Here is a 17,856-nt window from a genome sequence, read left to right as displayed (position 1 = left end):
CATGTAACTGAAGAGGGCAGCTCTTGCCCTTGGAGCCCTTGGAACCAATGCCCCAGGGCCAACCTCAGCCAGACAAACGCAGTTGGAAGTGTCTCCTGCAGGCTGGACAGAGCAGGAGGTCACTGTGCCTTCTGCTCAGCAGCAGATGTCAGAGGAGTACGAGGTCTGAGTAATGTTCAGTGGTAACCTAGGCGCTCTGGGTGGAGCTGGCCGTTCAGGTGCTGCCCTCTGGAACCCCTAGCCAACGTGTGAGGTCACTGTCTCGCTTCAAGACAATGGTCAGGTTGTACAGGGTGGGGGTGGGGAAGGAGAGTTTCATTCCAGGGTCCCTGTACCCAGCATACGAGGTGTGGTGATGAATGGGGTCTTCTTTCTTGAAGCCCTTCCCTTACCAGATCCATCAAGTACCTGATAGTGAGCCCTAGTCGTGAGAATCCAAAGGTGAGTTTTCTGGGATTCTGGATTAGTATAGGATAGAGATGGCAGGAGGGAAGGGAGAGAGACTTAAGACATGCAGGAGAGGGGCCAGAGGCTCGTGATGTAGGAAACAGGCACTGACACCCTGTCCTGATGACTTGGTCCCTGCATCATCCTCCCAGCATCTTTTTTTTCCTGGAACACATCTAGCTAGCATATGTCATGCCTCTTCCTTTCAATAGGAAACTTCGCCCCAGATCAACATTCCATTAAGCCTACTCTTGAGAGATGGGAGCCTGGATGCCCCCGCCCATTACTCCCCACGGCACGTGAAATCTGGACAAGGTCCGTGGACCTCTCTCCAGGCTAGATATGGAACAGCTCTGTGCCAACATTTGGGTGTCCATGCTGGGGGTTAGGGAGCAGGGCCGGCCAGGGATGGCCAAGTCCGCCTCAGAGAGTGACCCCTGGGGCCAGGGTGCAGGAAGAAAAATGGGAAGAGGAGATGAGGGGAGCCCCTTCAGGTGGGGAGACACCGGGTCCTGCCATGCAGCCCCGCCCCCAGGACCCAGCCCAGGGCTCTAAATCCAGCACCGAATTGTGTAAGTATCACTAGCACGGCCTCCTCCACTATACCGCCCTGGGCCCATCCCTGTCTCCCAGCCTCCCGCTGCAGCCAGTCCCTAGGTCAATAGTTTAGCCTGTTTATGGCCCGCTCCCGGGTGGCTTCCAGGGCCTGGCTCCCTGACCGCTTGCGGCTGCGTTTGAGTTTGCACAAGTCCTTGTCGAAAACTTCGCCCGAGCGCAGGGCAGACACCAGGTCATCAAACTCGCCGCCCTCGTCCAGCGCGCTGCCCGCGTGCACCTTCCGCTGGCGCTGCCACCGCTCCCGCTCCCGCTGCTCCTTCAGCTGGACGGGCGAGGAGGGCGGGTGAGAGGCCGCGGCCTAGCACATCCACCGCGGTCCAGGTCACAGACACCTGCCCTCCTTCGCGGGTTGATGCCTGGGCTGGGCTGGGTCTACCAACGGGCCCCTTTCCTCCTTGCTAGGGCACCCTGAGCCTCCCGCCGCCCATGGCGCTCTCCACTCCCTCAGCCTTGCTCAGGCCCAGGCCCAGGCCCCGGCAGCACCCTCACCATGGCCTCCATGCGCGCCCGTCGTTCCTCCTCCTCCTTCCTTCTCCGCATGGCCTCCAGGTCCTGCCGGGCCTCCGAGAAGGCCTGCAGGAAGGTGTCGAAGATGCCGAAGAATTCATCCGGCTGCATCTTGCTGTCCTGCTCCCCGAAGTGCATCAGGGCCTTGGAGAACTGTTGAAGAGAAGGGTTGGTGGAGAGTCCCCCCTGAGCCTGGTGGGCAGTTGAGTTCCAGCCAGAGCAGAGCTCATCCAGGTGGGGGGGCTTGGGGGGCAGGGCCAGAGAGGGGAGGCCCCTCCCCCCATTCATCAGGGTAAGGACAAGGCTGAAGGAAGGAAAGGCTTGAGGCTGACACCTGGGGAGGTGGGAGACCCAGGCTGGCTGACAGAGGCTGCCCAGAGTGACCTCTGGGTCTGTTAGGGTGTAGGTACAGGACCAGGAGCTGCAGACCTTGGGAAGCACTTCCTAAGGTCAGGACCAAAAGGATGTCAGGTCATCTAGTTATCAGGTAGTTATTTAACCCCTCTGTGCCTCGGTTTCTTCATCTGTAAAATGGGGATAATAATAGGACCTACTTTATAGTGTTGGGGGGTGTTAAATGAGTTAGTGATGCAGAGTGCTAGCTACATGCCTGGCACTATTACTGAGAGCTACCATCTCTAATTCAACCTACGGAAAACACTCTAAGAAAGCCCTCACTACTCTTAAGTGTGCTCCCTGGACCAGCGGCATGGGTGTTTCCCGGGAGCTGGTTAGAAAGGCTGAATCTCAGGCTCCACCGCCAGCCTCCTGAATGAGGACCCACACCTCCAGAAGACTCCCCCAGTGGGGGTCCAGAGGCGTGTCAGAGTGCAAAGCAACCGAGAGCAAAGCTATGGGGTCCGGAGTCAGGCTCCTAACCCAGCGCTGTCTGTCACAGCTGGGCAGCCCTGGGCAAGTCACTTAACGTCTGTGGATCTCAGTGCCCATAGCTGTGGAATGGGATGATAGCCTTTCAACAAACCCAGAAGGTAGGTGGTGAGACAGAGGATGGAAAACACTTAATGGGGCGCCTGACGTCTGGTCAATGGGCTGCGCACTTGGCAACAGCGTTGCTGTCGCTTTTCTCGTAGGAGCGAGGAAACCCTTTCTCCTCAAAGCTCTGTGCCTCTGGGTGTGTCCCTTCTGGGCCACCTGTGGTAGGACCGGTGAAGACAGGGGTGGGGGTGGGGTCAGCCTGGGGGCTTGGGGCGCCCTTACCTTGGCCCTGGCTTCATTGAGCTGGTCCTCCAGCTCTGAGAAGCTGAAGCTGGAGACCGTGATGAAGTCGCTCATGACCGGGACAAACCTGTCGTTTGGATCCCACGCCTGGCGTTTCTGATATTCCAGCTCCTGAGGAGGGAAAGCCAAGTGCTGGTCAGACCAGTGCCAGGACAAGAGTCAGGAATGCTGGGGCTCACCCCATCCTCCACCCTCCTTGCCGATCGCAGGGCACTGAGCCTGCCTTTGCAAGAGGGAACACCCTGAGTCTCAAAATTCGGGAACACCCTGAGTCTCAAAATTCTAAGGGTGGCAAAGATTGTGAGTTATCAACCAGTCCCCCCTGCCTCTATCCTTCCCTGGCCCCCACTGCCATATTCCTTTCTCTAGATCCTGCTACCCAGAGCGTGGTCTGGGAACAGCAGCGTGAAATTTTAAGAAACAGGCTCTCAGACCCCACTCAGAATTAGAATCTGCATTTTAACAAGACCCTTGGGTGATCTGTGTGCTGATTAAAGTGTGAGATGCATTTCCAAATCTCCCAGTTGATGTGATGCTGCTGGTCCATGGACCATGGACCACATTTTGGGTAGCACTTCAAAGGGCTATAAATTAGAAAGCAGCCCCCTGCCCCGTCCCCACACCACCATAATGGCAACAAAAGGCCCCTTCTCATACTTCTTTCTCTAAGCCCATTATCCCCTTAGCCGCCTCCCCACATACACCCAGTGAAGATGAGAAGGCTCTCTAGTTCCTAGAGGGAACAAAGGAGTGGGCCACGTCCACACTGGGCTAGAGACAGTATCATCTGAGAAGCCCTTAGATCAGGAATAGTAGAGATCTGGGTCTCCAGCAAAAAAAAAAAGTATAGCCCCTGGGTCCTCTACTGGCCCAGGGAGGAGGTGAAGAGACATAAGGAAAGAACTTCTGGGGACACTGGTCCCCAGTGTCACACTAGGTGTTACCTGCCCTAAGTCAGCTTCCAAGGCATGCAGATCCTCTCGCATCGATTTGAATCAATCTTAAACGTAGCAGATTTCCCATTCACTCCACTCCACTGTGCAGTGATAGGCTATAGGCTCAGATGGATGTCCCCTCTTCAGGAGTCTAAATTTAAGCCTTGGGTAATTCAGTTATCCTTTCCTGAGCACTCACTCTATGCTACAGGTTGTACCTGCTGTGCCAGCTCTTCTGTCACCCCAGCCAGGAGCTTTGGGTCACAGAGATGCATCAGACAGCGTCTGCGTCTGGGGGGGTGGGGGAAGGCAGCAAACACAGCATGGGCAGCATCCCCTCAAACCCAGGCAGGCATAGATGATGTACTCACCACCTCGACTGCTCTGAGGCCCCTCCTGAGGTTGCCCACCTCCTTCTCCAGCTCTGCCAGGCTATGGGGGGCGGGGGGACACAGGGAGGGAGAGGAGCTGGGGTTAGTACAGGGCAGAGCAAACCCCAACGGCTTTGGGAGTCAGTGCACCCGGGTTCCAGCCCTGCTTTGGCTATTAACATGTTGCCCTGGCAAATCACCTCCCCTCTGTGCTCTGTCTGTGCTTCTATAAAATAACGGGTGAAACTTATGTCCTATAGACCCTTCCAGATCGGAAATGTCATGCTGCATATTGGGAGGTTTCCAACACATGGCCTCTGGCTTGGATTTATTTTTATTACCATCAGGTAATGCTCATAAGCTCTTAACATGGTATCTTGCATGCAGTATGCCTTTGATATGTATTAGCTATTTACCTCTGTGTTTCTGCTTCTATTGGAGATGCTTCTATTAGCCTATATATGTTCAGGTCTGACTTCTCACCTGTAGCAGATGCTCCTGGAGCCCGCCACCCCACCCCCGCCATCTCCTTGGACCATCCGTTGTAGTGGACAGCCTTGACTTCCAACCACTGAGCACTTTTTCTGTGGGCCAGAGCATTACTGCCCGCCCCCAGCCAGTGAGTGACAGGAGATGGTAGATGATGCCCATCTTACCCCTTGTGGGGATAATGGAGCAAGTGTCCTACACTGTCTCCCACGCTCTGCAAGAAGGGTTAAGCTCTGATTGCCTGCAGTGGTAAGTGGCTTAATAACAACCCCACTGCCAGCATTCTCCCCATCCCTGTTGCAATTCCCCACTCCCCACTTTGTTTCCTGAGAGAATCTCTGAAATGAGGATTTGAGAGCAAAGAGTGTCGGGCTTCCCTGGTGGCGCAGTGGTTGAGAGTCCGCCTGCCGATGCAGGGGACGTGGGTTCGTGCCCCGGTTTGGGAAGATCCCACATGCCGCAGAGCGGCTGGGCCCGTGAGCCATGGCCGCTGGGCCTGCACGTCTGGAGCCTGTGCTCCACAACGGGAGAGGCCACAGTGGTGAGAGGTCCGCGTACCGCAAAAAAAAAAAAAAAAAAAAGAGTGTCTTTTGTTGGGCTCTCCAGAGCAAACCCTGAGATGCTGTTCATTCTGGGCCAGCTCAGAGTAGCCCCGAAGGAGGAAGTTTAGATGAGAGAGGGCGGGATCACAGGGAGAAAGAAGCCTCAAGAGGACCCCTTACTTGACTTTGGCGGCTTCTGGAAGGTGCTGCAGCTCAGAGGGCATGTTCAGGATGTCAGGGAAATGCTTCTCCAGGATCATGATCAGATAATGGAGCAGAGAGATGTTTCTGTGGGTGAAAGTCGAGTCAGGGGTACGGGGCCAAGGGAATTGGGAACGAGGGTCCGGCGGAAACTAGGGTGAGGTGTTAGGGGGAAGTTGTGGCATATTTGGGGAGGGTAATGGGGAGGCTCCAGAAGCCGGCAGGTCCCACCTGTCGATGCTGGACTTGGTGTCGGCAATCTTGTTGAGGCTGGCCACCCGGAACCCGTAGGCGCTCCCACGCTGCCCTTTGTTCATGAAGTTGCCGATGGCCAGGACGACCTCTAGCATCTGAGCTAGACGCTTGCTGCGGATCAGCTCCCGGGAGGCCAGCAGGATGGCTGGGGGAGGAGGGACAGGTGAGAGCCCCACATACACCAGGCCCTTGAACCCTAGGATGATGCCACCACAAAGTCCAGAAAAGGCACCGTTAAGTGTCAGCTTCAGAGGGGCAGAGGGTATGCCCACAGCCCAGCAGACGATCTTCTCCACATCTACCCACCTCCAGGGGAAGCAAACTCGCCAAAAGCCAATTCACCAAATAACCCTTTCTCAGAATGTGCCAACTCTTCCTAAGACTATATTGGAGAATGTATCATCTTCCCTTGCATATATTTAAAGACTCTTAACGTATTCTTTCTGTGGATATATGCAAGAATATAATACTTTGGGCTTCCCTGGTGGAGCAGCAGTTGAGAATCCACCTGCCAATACAGGGGACACGGGTTCAAGCCCTGGTCCGGGAAGATCCCACATGCCACAGAGCAACTAAGCCCATGCACCGCAACGACTGAGCCTGCACTCTAGAGCCCGCGAGCCACACCTACTGAGCCTGTGTGCCACAACTACTGGAGCCTACGTGCCTAGAGCCCACGTTCCACAACAAGAGAAGCCACTGCAGTGAGAAGCCCTCGCTTGCCGCAACTAGAGAAAGCCTGCACACAGCAACGAAGACCACGCAGCCAAAGATAAATAAATAAAATAAAATAAAATAAAAAGAATATAATACTTTTACTTTTTGAAACCTAGTGATTAAAATCTTTAATTTCAGCATTTTACATACTATGGGACTGTTTCTGCCTCTTTTGAAGTGCTGAATTTTGTTGATTATTTTGGAAAGAAAAAATCCCTGTCAAATTATAACATCATCAATTGCAGTATTTTCATATTTTTGTTTTATAAGATAATGGTGTGCTTTTCAGTTGATGGTGTCTTAGATTTGATTAAATAGGTTACTAGACAGCCTATTGAATATCATTTAAAAGAATTTTCCAACCTTTAGGCATTTAAAAATTTCCCCCCAATTCCTTAAATGATACCTTTCTTGGAAATACAAACTAAGGCTAACAGTAACCAAAACTTCAGTGTTTCATTCTGATGTGGGTACCCTGGCCCTTCCTCAGTTATTCTGTATTTAATGGTGGATGTGCAGAATTAGGATACAAATCCTACACTGAAAATTTGGCTGCCAGTTATAGAATATGATTTTGGATTATTAAATGTGGTGAGAAGATTAAACCATTGTATTATGATCTTTGGCTTCTGCCAAATTGAACATTCCTTAAGATGCTGCCATGAAGATTAAATGCAAACCATGACTAAAAGCTTGCAAAACTCTTCAAAAGCAGTTAAAGTAACTGTAAAAAAAAAAAAAAAAAGCTGTAAAAAAAGCGAGTAAGAGGTAAGGTTGGTCAGTGGCTGCTAAACTCAAACATCTGCCTATTCTGTGACCTAACCGTGGCAATACTCTTGATGAATAATTGAATGGTTTCTAATTTTTTAAAAAAATTCCATCGAGATTGGTTAAGTAAATTATGGTATATTCATACAATGGAATAAAACGCAGCACTGAAAATAAAATAACCCACCGCTCCCTGTAATAATAATAGGGATAACTTACAACATAATGCTGAACAAAAGACCAGCATAAAATTATTTGTACTATGTTATTCCATTTATAGAAAGTTCAAGATAGACGAACCTTCAGAGGATTTGGAGGAAGTAATGTTTGAGAGGGGGACATGAAGAAGGGCTCTGGGGGACTGGAAACGTGCCATTTCTTGACCTGCATGCTGATCACACAGGTGCATTCACTTTTGGACGATTCGTCAATTAGGACTCTTAGGATTTGTGTACTTTTCTATGTGCATATTTCAATAACAAGTTTTTGTTTTGTTTTGTTTTTAAGTAAACTACTTCAGAGTTTCCGGCAACGCATATTGGTTGGGATAGTTTTTCTAAGGTTGATATGCTGCTATTTGAAAAATCTGCAGAGCAATCCTAAAAATGCTAAAATGTTGGCAAAACAGAAACTGACAAGAGTTCAAAGGGAATCAGTGTAAATGGGAAAATTCCCATATGCAATGCAGACATTTTAGATATAGTCATAATAATATATTCATGAATATATTCATAAGAATGTTTACATGTGACGCCATATTCATCTTGACTATACTCAGTGCATTTGTTCATAATGAGCATGGGTAAGTTTGGTATATTCAGCAATGAACATATTCATAAGAAGAATACATTCAAGAATATGTTCATGAATATATTCATAGAAGGATTGGTAAATTTGTCAGATTTGATGAATTGGCTTTTGGCAAATTGACCCAGAGGCCCTGCCTGGGGAGGGAGGGATGCTGGGGACAGGGGTCAACAGCTCATCAACCAGCTGGGATAGGCCAAATCTTAGCTCTTCCAGGAATATTTCCTAGGAGAACTGGAGGGAGAAGCATGGACCCCAACCCCTGCATGATCCTCACCTCTCTGCCCCCAGTCAAGCCCACTGACCTGATTCTGTCAAATACCACTTCAGCCACCTGCTCCCAAGTCTGGGACAGAAGAGACCTCCAGACCATTCTAGAGCAGTAGCCATGGCCATAGCAGAGCGACTGTTACTTTCCTCAGCAGGCTTTGCCACCCCAAACACGTCTCACTCTGCTTAGCTCGATATTAAAGGGAAGCTCTTTCCTGAGCGTACACTGATGACCCCTTAGGGAGAATTTAGGAGTGAGCTCCTAGGAGCAGGAAATTATCTGAGAATGAAGCTACCTGGTGGCTAAACTGCTCTAGTTCCACAGATCCAAATGACAGGCGATTGCTCACATTTGCTCCACTGACCCAAGATACACAAATAGTTGAACACATGCCTTGGGCTGAACCCCTTTATCTGTGCCTCATGCCCCAAAGGCAGTCAGCAGCAGGACAAAGAAAGCTGTGTGAAAGTAAGGACTCACCCATCACCAGAGAAGGAGGTGCCTTCAGACCTGCAGAGTCACTGTTGAACCCTTTCCTTCCCCCTCAGACACGTTATCTATGATCACACAGCCTGCGGACCCCAGACCTGCAGAGTCACTGTTGAACCCTTTCCTTCCCCCTCAGACACGTTATCTATGATCACACAGCCTGCGGACCCCTTGTTGCGTGCATGCACGTGTGTGTGTGTCCGTCCAGATTACAGAAAACGTCTGCCTCTAACCCTGCCACGCTCCACCTTACCCCGGGAATCCTCCTGAAGCAGCTCATCAAAACTCCAGGAAGGACCATTCTCTGGCCTGGGCCTCCCAGGGAGTGCAGGCAGCTTGGTGTCCAGCAGAGGGGGCCCATGCTCTGCTCTGCCCCCAGCCTGCCCAGCAGCATCCTGGACACTGGCTCTCTCATTCCAATCTGCTGATCCTCTTCTTACCACAGATGAGCCTCACAGCCTCTCCTGCTTCTTCCCTCTGGGGTCCTCACGGCTGCCCACCCTCCTGACCACCTGCCTTTCCCCCCAGCTCCCTGTGCCTCCGTCCTCTGCCATCCCCAGGCAGTTCCAGGAACATGCCCTCTGGGAAGTACTACGGGACAAGAGGGAAGGGATGGATTTTGAAGAACGACATCTGCGTTCCTATCCTGGCTCCACCACCTGCCAGTAACACAGCCTTGGGCCACTAACATAGCCTCATCTTAGAGATGAGAGAATGGCCCCCATAGCGTTCCGAGGACCACATGAGACCATCCACGTGGAGTGCTTCACACAGTACTTGGCATGTGGTTCTCGTTTAATTACAAAGTTCTCACCTGAAAAGGGGGGGAGGGGTTCCCCACCCCCAGCAAGTCGGATACCTCTGGGGATCCCGTTGCCCAATTTCCTACTTTCTTAGTAGCTCACACTTAAAATAACGTGTCCAGAGGTCTTCTCTGCACCTAGGACCTCTCAAGCAGAACGATCTGTGCCAAGAAGTGTTCTAGGTGCTTACTGCCATCATCATTTTTTCAGCATTTCTGTTCCAGGCTGGGGCAGATGTCAACAGATTCCCCGCCTTGGAGAGCCTGCGTGCTGACGCACAGGGAATGGGGTGCATGGCCGGCACGTGTGTGCATATACACAAGTGCATACATCTACAAAACTCATAGATTTACATCTTGTCCTTGACTTTGATTTTCTGGGGGGAATCAAGAATAAGGAAGGAGGTTTCCTCTGTGCCTGTCCATTGCCTCCCACCCCCAGGTCTCCTCCCCACCCCTCAGCCATACCTTCCACTTTGGGCTTGGCCTCAGCCAGCCGCTCCTGGAACTTCTTTTTGAAGAAGAGGGCCTGCAGCCGCTGCTGGTAGTGGTCGATCCTGTGGACAGGGCGGGCTGCATCGTGAGGCAGCCCCCCCGCCGCCCCCCCCACCAGCCCCAGCCCCAGAGCAGCTCCAGCCCCCTCCTTGGCCCGCCCACCGCCACCCCCTCCTGGCCGCGCCTGCTGCTCCCGGACCTGCTCATCTCATAGAGGAAGCGGTCCGCACGGGCCATCCGCTCTATCTCATGCTTGTGCTCCTCCAGGAGGTCAATGTCACTCTTCTCTGGGATGAACTTGAGGAGCTGCAAAGAGCAGGTGAAGGTCAGACAGGAAACAGGTGAGAAGCTGACATGGGGGGTGGGCAGCCCATGGAAGCCCACACGCTGACCAGGCTCAAGATGGGGAGGGCCCCCCATAAAAGAGAGGTGCATCCTCATGGGGGTGGTTTATGTTTCACCTGCCCCAAGGGGACACAGGACACCCAGCTCTAGACTTCCTTCCTTTTATTTTTTTTACTTTTTAAAATTGAGATATAACTTACCTACAGTAAAGTGTACTGTTCTTAAGTGTACAGCTCAATGATTTTTTTTCTTTTTCTTTTTTTCTTTTTTATTTTTTTGTGGTACGCGGGCCTCTCACTGTTGTGGCCTCTCCCGTTGCGGAGCGCAGGCTCAGCGGCCATGGCTCACGGGCCCAGCCGCTCTCCGGCATGTGGGATCTTCCCGGACCGGGGCATGAACCCGTATCCCCTGCATCGGCAGGCGGACTCTCAACCACTGCGCCACCAGGGAAGCCTGATTTTTTTCTTTTTAAACCAACTTTATTAAGGTATAATTTACATAAAATAAAATGCATCCATTTTAAATGTGCAATTCAATGAATTTTGACAAAACTATCTACCCACTGAACCACCATCCAGATTAAAATAAGAAGATTTCCACCCCCATAGAAAGTTCCCTTGTGCTACTTCAGTAAGCCAAGCCGCCCCCATCCCCCAGTGTAGCCTCTCAACTGAACTCTATCACCTTAGATGAAATTTGGCTATTCTTGAACTTCATACAAATGGACTCATGCAGTGTGTTCTCTCTGGGGTCTGGCTTCTTTCACTCAACATAACATCTGAGGCTCCTCCATGTAGGTATTGGTAATCCATTTTTTATTCACTGCTGAGCACTATTGTAGGAATATACCACAGTCTATTCACTTTCCTACTGATGGACAGCTGAGTTGTTCACAGTTTGGGGGTGGTTTATAAATAAAATTGTTATAAATATTCCTATAGTTAGTGTTTGTACCCAGTGGGATTGTTGGGCACTAAGGTAGGTATGTGTACTGCCAAATCGTTTTCCAAAATGGTTCCACCCAATGAGAGTTCCAGTTGCTTCACACCCTTGCCAACCCCTAGCATTGTTGGCCTTTTCAATTTTAGCCATTTAGGTGGGTGGATGGCGCTACCTCACTGTGATTTACCATATTTCTCTGATGACTAACAGTATTGAACCATTTGGAAATTCTCTTTCATGAAGTACCTATTCAAGTCTTTTGCTCATTTTTAAGTTGTTTGCCATTTTCTCACTGATTTATAAAGCTCTTTGTTCTGAATATGAGATCTTTGTGATCTATACATAAAGCAAAGGTCTCCTAAAGCTTGGCTTGCCTTTTCACTCTAGTAATAGTGCCTTTTGATCAACAGAGTTCTTAATTTTAGTGTCCAATTGATGGTGGTTTTGCTTGGTGTTTTCTGGGTTTCTCTTGAAGGACACAACAGACTGATGTGGAAGAGATTTGGGGGAGATATGGTTATGGGTCACTGTCTTTGCCCTGAGGCCCATGGCTGGGGGGGGGGTTCACTCCTCATATCTCCTTTCTGGGGGCTTCAATCCCCTGAAAAGATGCAGCCTTCTGGTCTCTCCTCAGAAAGGTTGGCCCAGGGAAGTTTCTATAAACCTCTCCCTCACTCCTCCAGCCCCCAGCCCGATTATTCCTTGACCTAAGAGACTCGGCCTCCCTGGGGGCCGTCAGGAAGGGGTCCGGCTGCCCCCTAGTTTCAGGGGCCTCACCTGCTCCAGCATGTCCTTAGCGAGGTCCTCCTGCTCGTCCATCTTCAAGATGGCCTGCCGGATCTCCTCGTTAGACAGCTTCAACCTAAGGCCAAAACCCCACCTTGAGCAGCCTGGCCTGGCCCTTCTGCTCAGGACAGACCCCAGACCTTCTCCTTCAGAAGCCAGAGCCCGGGCCTTCTCTCTCTCGCTTACATTTGATAGCACTTTCTCCTCTGCAAAGCCTTCTCAGGCTAAACTCACATGGTTCACTCTATAACTCAATCCTGAGATATTTTAGTCTCTAGAGACGTTGAGTCTCTGGTTTCTTGCTTGAGTCTCCATCCTAATGGATGGGGACATTTGGGAGGAAAAGGGCCATCTTCAGTGTAGACTGAGACAGGGCGAAGAGTTTCTGATCCTTCTCCTCATGCCAAAAATACCCACGGCATCTCCACAGGAGGATGGGAATATGGGCAGGTCACTAAGGGGGAAGTTTCCTGTTTCAAGACAGAACAGGTCTCAGTCTTCCGACAGCGCCTCGGGTCCCGCACAGCTGTTCCAACACGTCTTGCTGTCTGGGAGAGGGAGAAGCAACCCCCTACACACACGTGCATACACACACACACACACACACAGCCCCTCCAGATGCACACCCATTGGGAGGCCCTGGGGAAGCATTAAGGGGGAGAAACTGAGGCTTAGGACCTTGTGGGGAGGAAAGCGGGGATGGACGGCCCGGGGCAGCTGGGGCAGTGCTAAGAATAGTATGGGAGGCGGTGACCTCTGACCCTGGCTCTGGCGGGAGGCCCCGCACAGAAGCTATGCTGTTGGTGCAGATACTGCCCTGTTTGTTCTGCAGCCGCGGGAAATGCTTGGGGGCTGAGATCATGCTGCTCTGTGGCCTGAGCCGAGCGGGGCCCTCCGTGGGCTTAGAGCAACTCCGCTGCCAGACGCTGACCAGGCTGGTCAGGGGCCTCGTGATGGGGCAGTTTCCTGTCTGCAGAGCCCCTCACTGCTGCTCAACAGGGGCTCCCAGGAGAGGGCTCGAGATCAGGGGACCCCTGCCACCCCAGGGGACAGCCAGGAGATGGGGGGAGGCCAGAGGCTACTATCACCCTATTCCTCTGCCAGGCACCTCTCTCCCCCAGGCACTCAGCTCCATCATATTTCTCTCTAGCCCCAGCTCAGGCCTCTGCTTCCTGGGGACCCAGTTCCTCCCACCTGCAACCTACTGTGGAGCAGGGGCCGTAGAGGCAGGGCGAGCACCTACTTGGAGAGAAGGATGATGCAGTTCTGCGCCCTCCGGCCGTCAATGACCGACAGCTCTTTGACCTTGCGCGAGGCCAGGTAGATGTCCTCCGTGGAGCCCAACTCCTTCTGCAACCGACAAGCCAAGTAGAGAGGGTCAAGTGTGTGTTTTCCCCAGTCCTCTTCCTGCCTACCCCCCACCCAGAAGCCAGCCCCGTGCCAAGCAGCGAACGCTCCTGGTGTGAGCGGAAGAAAGAGAGGGAAAAAAAAAGACAGGAGAGAGAGAGGAGGGTGGTTAATATCTGACTCCCGTAGGAGGCTCTGGGGCTCTACCCTGGGCTAGAATGTGTCAGGGGCAATAAGAAGCCCCTTTATCAGAGACTGCCCTCTGTGGACAAACTAGGCGGGGAGTGACTGACCCCTGGGGCTGTGTAGTGTGATCTACACTGTGTCCCAGACAATCAACCCCTACCCACCCACCAGCCCACCCAGAGAGCCTCCCCAATCTTATGACGAGAAGCTGGTTCCAAGTCCCCGTAAGGTCACAGTTCCTGGACCCCTCCCTGGGGACTTCAGGCACAGCTCAGTGTGCCCAGGGTGGAGGGCATCCACAAGTTCAGAGGTGGGGAAACTGAGGCACAACTCCCTGCAAAGTTCTCTCCTCTGGGGTTCCAGCGGGCAATTCCCAAGAAATCGAAGATCCCCTGGCCTTCTCTTGGCCCCTGGTGAGATAGACAGGAGACTGTTTCTTCCTTTGGGAGGTCCTTCCAAGCACATGCTCCAGGTTGGACGACTCCAGGGGCTGCCACTCACATTACTGTCTTTGTGAATTGCGCCCCCGGAATTGTGCAGTGCCCAGCCTGTGCAGTCTTACAGGACAGCCTTGCCTTGGGCCTAGTGGGTAAGACAAGAGACCTAGAAGCTCTCTCTTCACCCCAGTAGACATTCACCTCCACTGAAGCAGACCCCTACCTACATTTCTCCCTTCCCTACATTTCTGCTTTTTCTTTGGGGACGCTCCCTGACGCCACCCTGTTAAGATGGGTAAAAAGGCAGAAGGCAGAACTGACAAGCCCTCTCTTTTGGGCCCAGTACAGGGTAGCAGCCCAGCACAGTGGTTAAAAGTTGGAGTGTCCAGAGCCCCAGGAGTGACTCACCTGCTGGCAAGGATTAGTTATCAGCTCCTAGGCAGGTAGCAGCCACAGCCAATAGAGAATTAAACATGCACAACGTTAGCCAAGAGGTTTGGGGACCCAAGAACAGTAGGAAAGACATGGGGACCCCTCAGCATCTACTGCCTGCCCCCCATCCCAGTGAGACCCCCATGGTTGGAGATGGAGACCTGCGAGTAGCACTGAACAGGAGCTGCAGACATGCACTCACAGAGAAGCCAGACCAAGCAGAGGACAGGCAGCCTCTCCTGAGTGCCCTGCGCCCAGGGGGACCACCACTCCCCAGTCAGACCAGGCCCCCGAGCTGCCCCACCCCAGGCCTTGGCTGCAGCTCTTCCTGCTCCTCTGCTGGGAATCTGCCCAGAGGGCAGAGGGCATTCCTGCACCCCTGCATCTTTCAAAATAGGGGAGGAGACCCAACCACAACCGAACTTGAGCTGAAAGCAAGTGGAAGTTGCATTCACTGAGACAGAGAAAAGCAGGCGTCCCTGAACTTTGCCCCTTCCCCTTTCCCCCTTGTCTGTCTTTTGATCTCCAAGGGAGCAGAGAGGGCAGAGCCCACCCCTGGTCCTCCCTTCCTGACCCGGGGGGAGGTTGAAGTCACTGACTCAGGACACGCAGAGGGCACAGAGGGAAGACCACGCTCATAGGACCGTCCCTGTCCCACGCACCCCGGACCCCAAGACAGAAAGAGGAGGCGACCAGGGCAGCACAGCCTCTGGGTCTCCAGCCTTGCTGCTGTGAATTCAACACCCCAGAGCCCAGGCGACCTGCAGAGTGACAGGTGAGCACAGCCCTGAAACAGGGTGCTGGACTGAGCAGGCTCAGAGAGACGAGGGGAGACAGAGGAGGGCGCTGTCCGTCTTCACTCCCCTCCACTCCCCAAACTGGGAGGCCCCAGGCCCAGCCTGTCCTAAACCCCGGAGTCCCTCTTTCCCCCCAGCCCCCACCGTAGCCCTACCTCAGGGCCCTGGAGACTGGGTGAGCCAGGCTGGAACCCTGGCCCGGAGGAAGGCTCTCAAAATAGGGGGAGGCGTGTGCTCGCCCAGGACTGATATGCCCCCGGCACACACTCCCTCCATCCCTGGCTCGGAAGCACTGATCACAGGAGCAACAAATGCTCCAAAGAACTTCTTCCTGCCCCAGCCGGGCCACAGCTGCTGCCTGTACCATGCCAGCTGGACATGGGCACAGGGCTAAAAGTGCTTCCTGGAATTAGGGGTAAAGAATCAGATGCCTAGAGCACCTACGTTTAAGTTAAACAAACAACCATCCGGTTTTCCTAGACCCCTAAGGCAGGGCCAGAGCCCTGCCCCCACCCCCCGCACCCTTTTGGCTAGTCCCCCAGGAGCAGTCACACGTGCTCTCAGTCCTGCCCGCCCTCAGGAAGGGTCATCCACAGCTCTGGCCTTGGCAGAAAGCAGTGGGGAGACCGGCCACGACATGCTGCCTCTGCCCAGGAGCCAAGAGGGCCCGGACCCCACTCACAGGCACCTGGGGAAGTCCTCAGGGCTGGAACCTGAAGTCAGTGGAGAAAACATGGAAGAAGACAGCACAGCCTGGAGAGAAAACAACTCCTGGGAGGCGGGCCAGAGACAAAGCAAATGCTCCGGGGCCTCTAGGCTGCTAATGCCCAGGTTGGACCTCGGAGGATGGCCCCCAGCTCTGCAATGCAGATTCCTGGGCCCTCACATTCATGGGAGGGTGAGGTCGGAGAATCGGCATTTTTGGCCAACCCAGCAGGTACTGCCTCGGGAGCGCCTGCGGCCTGACACCAAGCCCACTCCCTGTCCCGCCTCGGGAAGAGCAGGCTTGCTGGTCAGCCTCTGTACACAGTGTCTGCAGAGCAAAGCCAGGGCCTCTCTTGGCCAGCCCCAGCCTCAGCCCCGCAGTGTGACCTGAAGCAGCTCTACCTTCCTTGAAACATTAGCATCCTCTGCTCGACTCCTGGGAGTGTCGGGAGATGAAAGTATAGCGGAAAATGTGGTGGAAAAGTTATAATGCCTTGTAGGTATAGTTCCTAGGTCCCAGGGCCAGAAAAAGAGCAAGGTCAGCAGTGGCCTGGCCCTGCTACTCCACCTCCAGTGCTCCAAGACCAAAGAGAGAAATGGACAACGTATTATTTCACCACTTGATGTGCAAATACAAACTAATACAATGGGATGTTTTCCCCCTATGCACTGCACCCCCCTAACTCATATCTATGTCCCCAGAAAGAACATGGTACCTGATAAAGAATAAAATCAATTCAGTGTATGTGGAAGGGAGAGGGAGGGAGGAAGAGAGGAAGGGAGGGGCTGAGGGTTGAGTTCAAAGGGTGTGTGTGAAGTCAAGACCAGAAGTCAAGACTCAAGAGGCTAGAGGGGGCAGGGCGTTACCTGATGCCTCTGATAAGCTGAAAACATTTTTTCAAAGTCCGCGAGGTCCAGAATCCGAAACACCTGCATGTCATCAATCTCATTCCATATGGTGCCAGGGACACGTTCCTAAGATTCAGGGAAGGGAGGAGACCCCGTGGCTGACTCAGCTCCTTCATGATGGAGATGCACAATGCCCCCCTAACCCCACCTGTCCTCCAGGTGCACACAGTTCCATAGCCAGGCTCTCAGACCTCAGAAGGGGGTCGATTCCTCCCCCTCCCCTCCTCTTCAATACTCTGCTCCAGGGGAGAGGCCACAGACAACCTTCTCCTCCTTTTCACCTGGGGCTACATGCAAGCACGTTCCAGAAATCAAGGGAGCGCTGGAGTGATGGGTGGGCAAGCATAAGAGGAGGGTATGAAACTCCTTCCAGAAAAACCAAACCAAACCAGTGTTCTCAGAGCACCCTCCCCCAAGGTCAGGGTTGGCTGGAATCATGGCAGGAAGAGTGCCCACACATACTTGGGATCCTCAAATCTTCAGGGCTGACTGTATTTCCTGTATCTGAGGTGGTCATTTTCTCTCCCAGTGGCCTTCCTCCCACTTTCCCAGATTCCCAGAAAGTGGACGAATGCCAAAGGCTGGGACATCCTGGCCCCTTTTTAGTGACTGCTCAGGCCAGCAAGGCTCTGCCACAAGTTCCCATTGGTCAGAGGGTGTCCCATCCCTCATAACTGGAATGGACCCAGGGGTTACATTCCAAGGTCTCTCAGCTCAGGCACTGCCCACTTCTGTGTAGGACCCTTGCACTGAACCCCACTCCGGGGATCTGGGGAAGAGCTGTTGGCCACGCCAGGAATGCCCTAGTGGTCTTGTAACATCCCAGTAATGGCTTCGAGGGCCGAGATGAGAGTCCCCCTCCCAGGACCCCTCACCTCGTCCAGAGCTTCGCTGTCCTTTAAATTAGAACCTCCCCACCCCGCTCTGCCTGGGGGCAGCCGGGGACCTTCCTAATGCTGATGCGTCCTCCCTCCATCACCCTCAGCAAGGCTCCGAGAGAGAAACGTATCCTTCACT

At 53.0% G+C, this 17,856-nt stretch overlaps 1 protein-coding gene across 3 annotated transcripts in view; it reads right to left on the bottom strand.

Moving 5' to 3' along the window:
• Positions 1-279: 279 nt before the first annotated feature.
• DAAM2 (dishevelled associated activator of morphogenesis 2) overlaps positions 280-17,856 on the bottom strand; it is a 113,388-nt gene continuing 95,811 nt past the window's right edge. For all 3 annotated transcript variants that reach the window (XM_081247740.1, XM_081247741.1, XM_081247742.1), the window contains exons 15-25: positions 16,798-16,905; positions 13,270-13,376; positions 12,018-12,102; positions 10,153-10,259; positions 9,927-10,015; positions 5,581-5,749; positions 5,329-5,436; positions 4,118-4,178; positions 2,791-2,922; positions 1,555-1,725; positions 280-1,327 (exon numbers count right to left, since the gene is read on the bottom strand). In XM_081247740.1, the coding sequence (XP_081103866.1) occupies positions 1,106-1,327; positions 1,555-1,725; positions 2,791-2,922; positions 4,118-4,178; positions 5,329-5,436; positions 5,581-5,749; positions 9,927-10,015; positions 10,153-10,259; positions 12,018-12,102; positions 13,270-13,376; positions 16,798-16,905 (1,359 nt within the window). In that variant the 3' untranslated portion in view covers positions 280-1,105. The remainder of the gene's footprint in view (positions 1,328-1,554; positions 1,726-2,790; positions 2,923-4,117; positions 4,179-5,328; positions 5,437-5,580; positions 5,750-9,926; positions 10,016-10,152; positions 10,260-12,017; positions 12,103-13,269; positions 13,377-16,797; positions 16,906-17,856) is intronic.

This window comes from Mesoplodon bidens (assembly GCF_964165515.1).
Source record: "Mesoplodon bidens genome assembly, chromosome: 10".
NCBI lineage: Eukaryota > Metazoa > Chordata > Mammalia > Artiodactyla > Ziphiidae > Mesoplodon > Mesoplodon bidens.
Note: the sequence above shows the minus strand (reverse complement) of the source record. Positions and strands in the feature narration are given on the sequence as shown.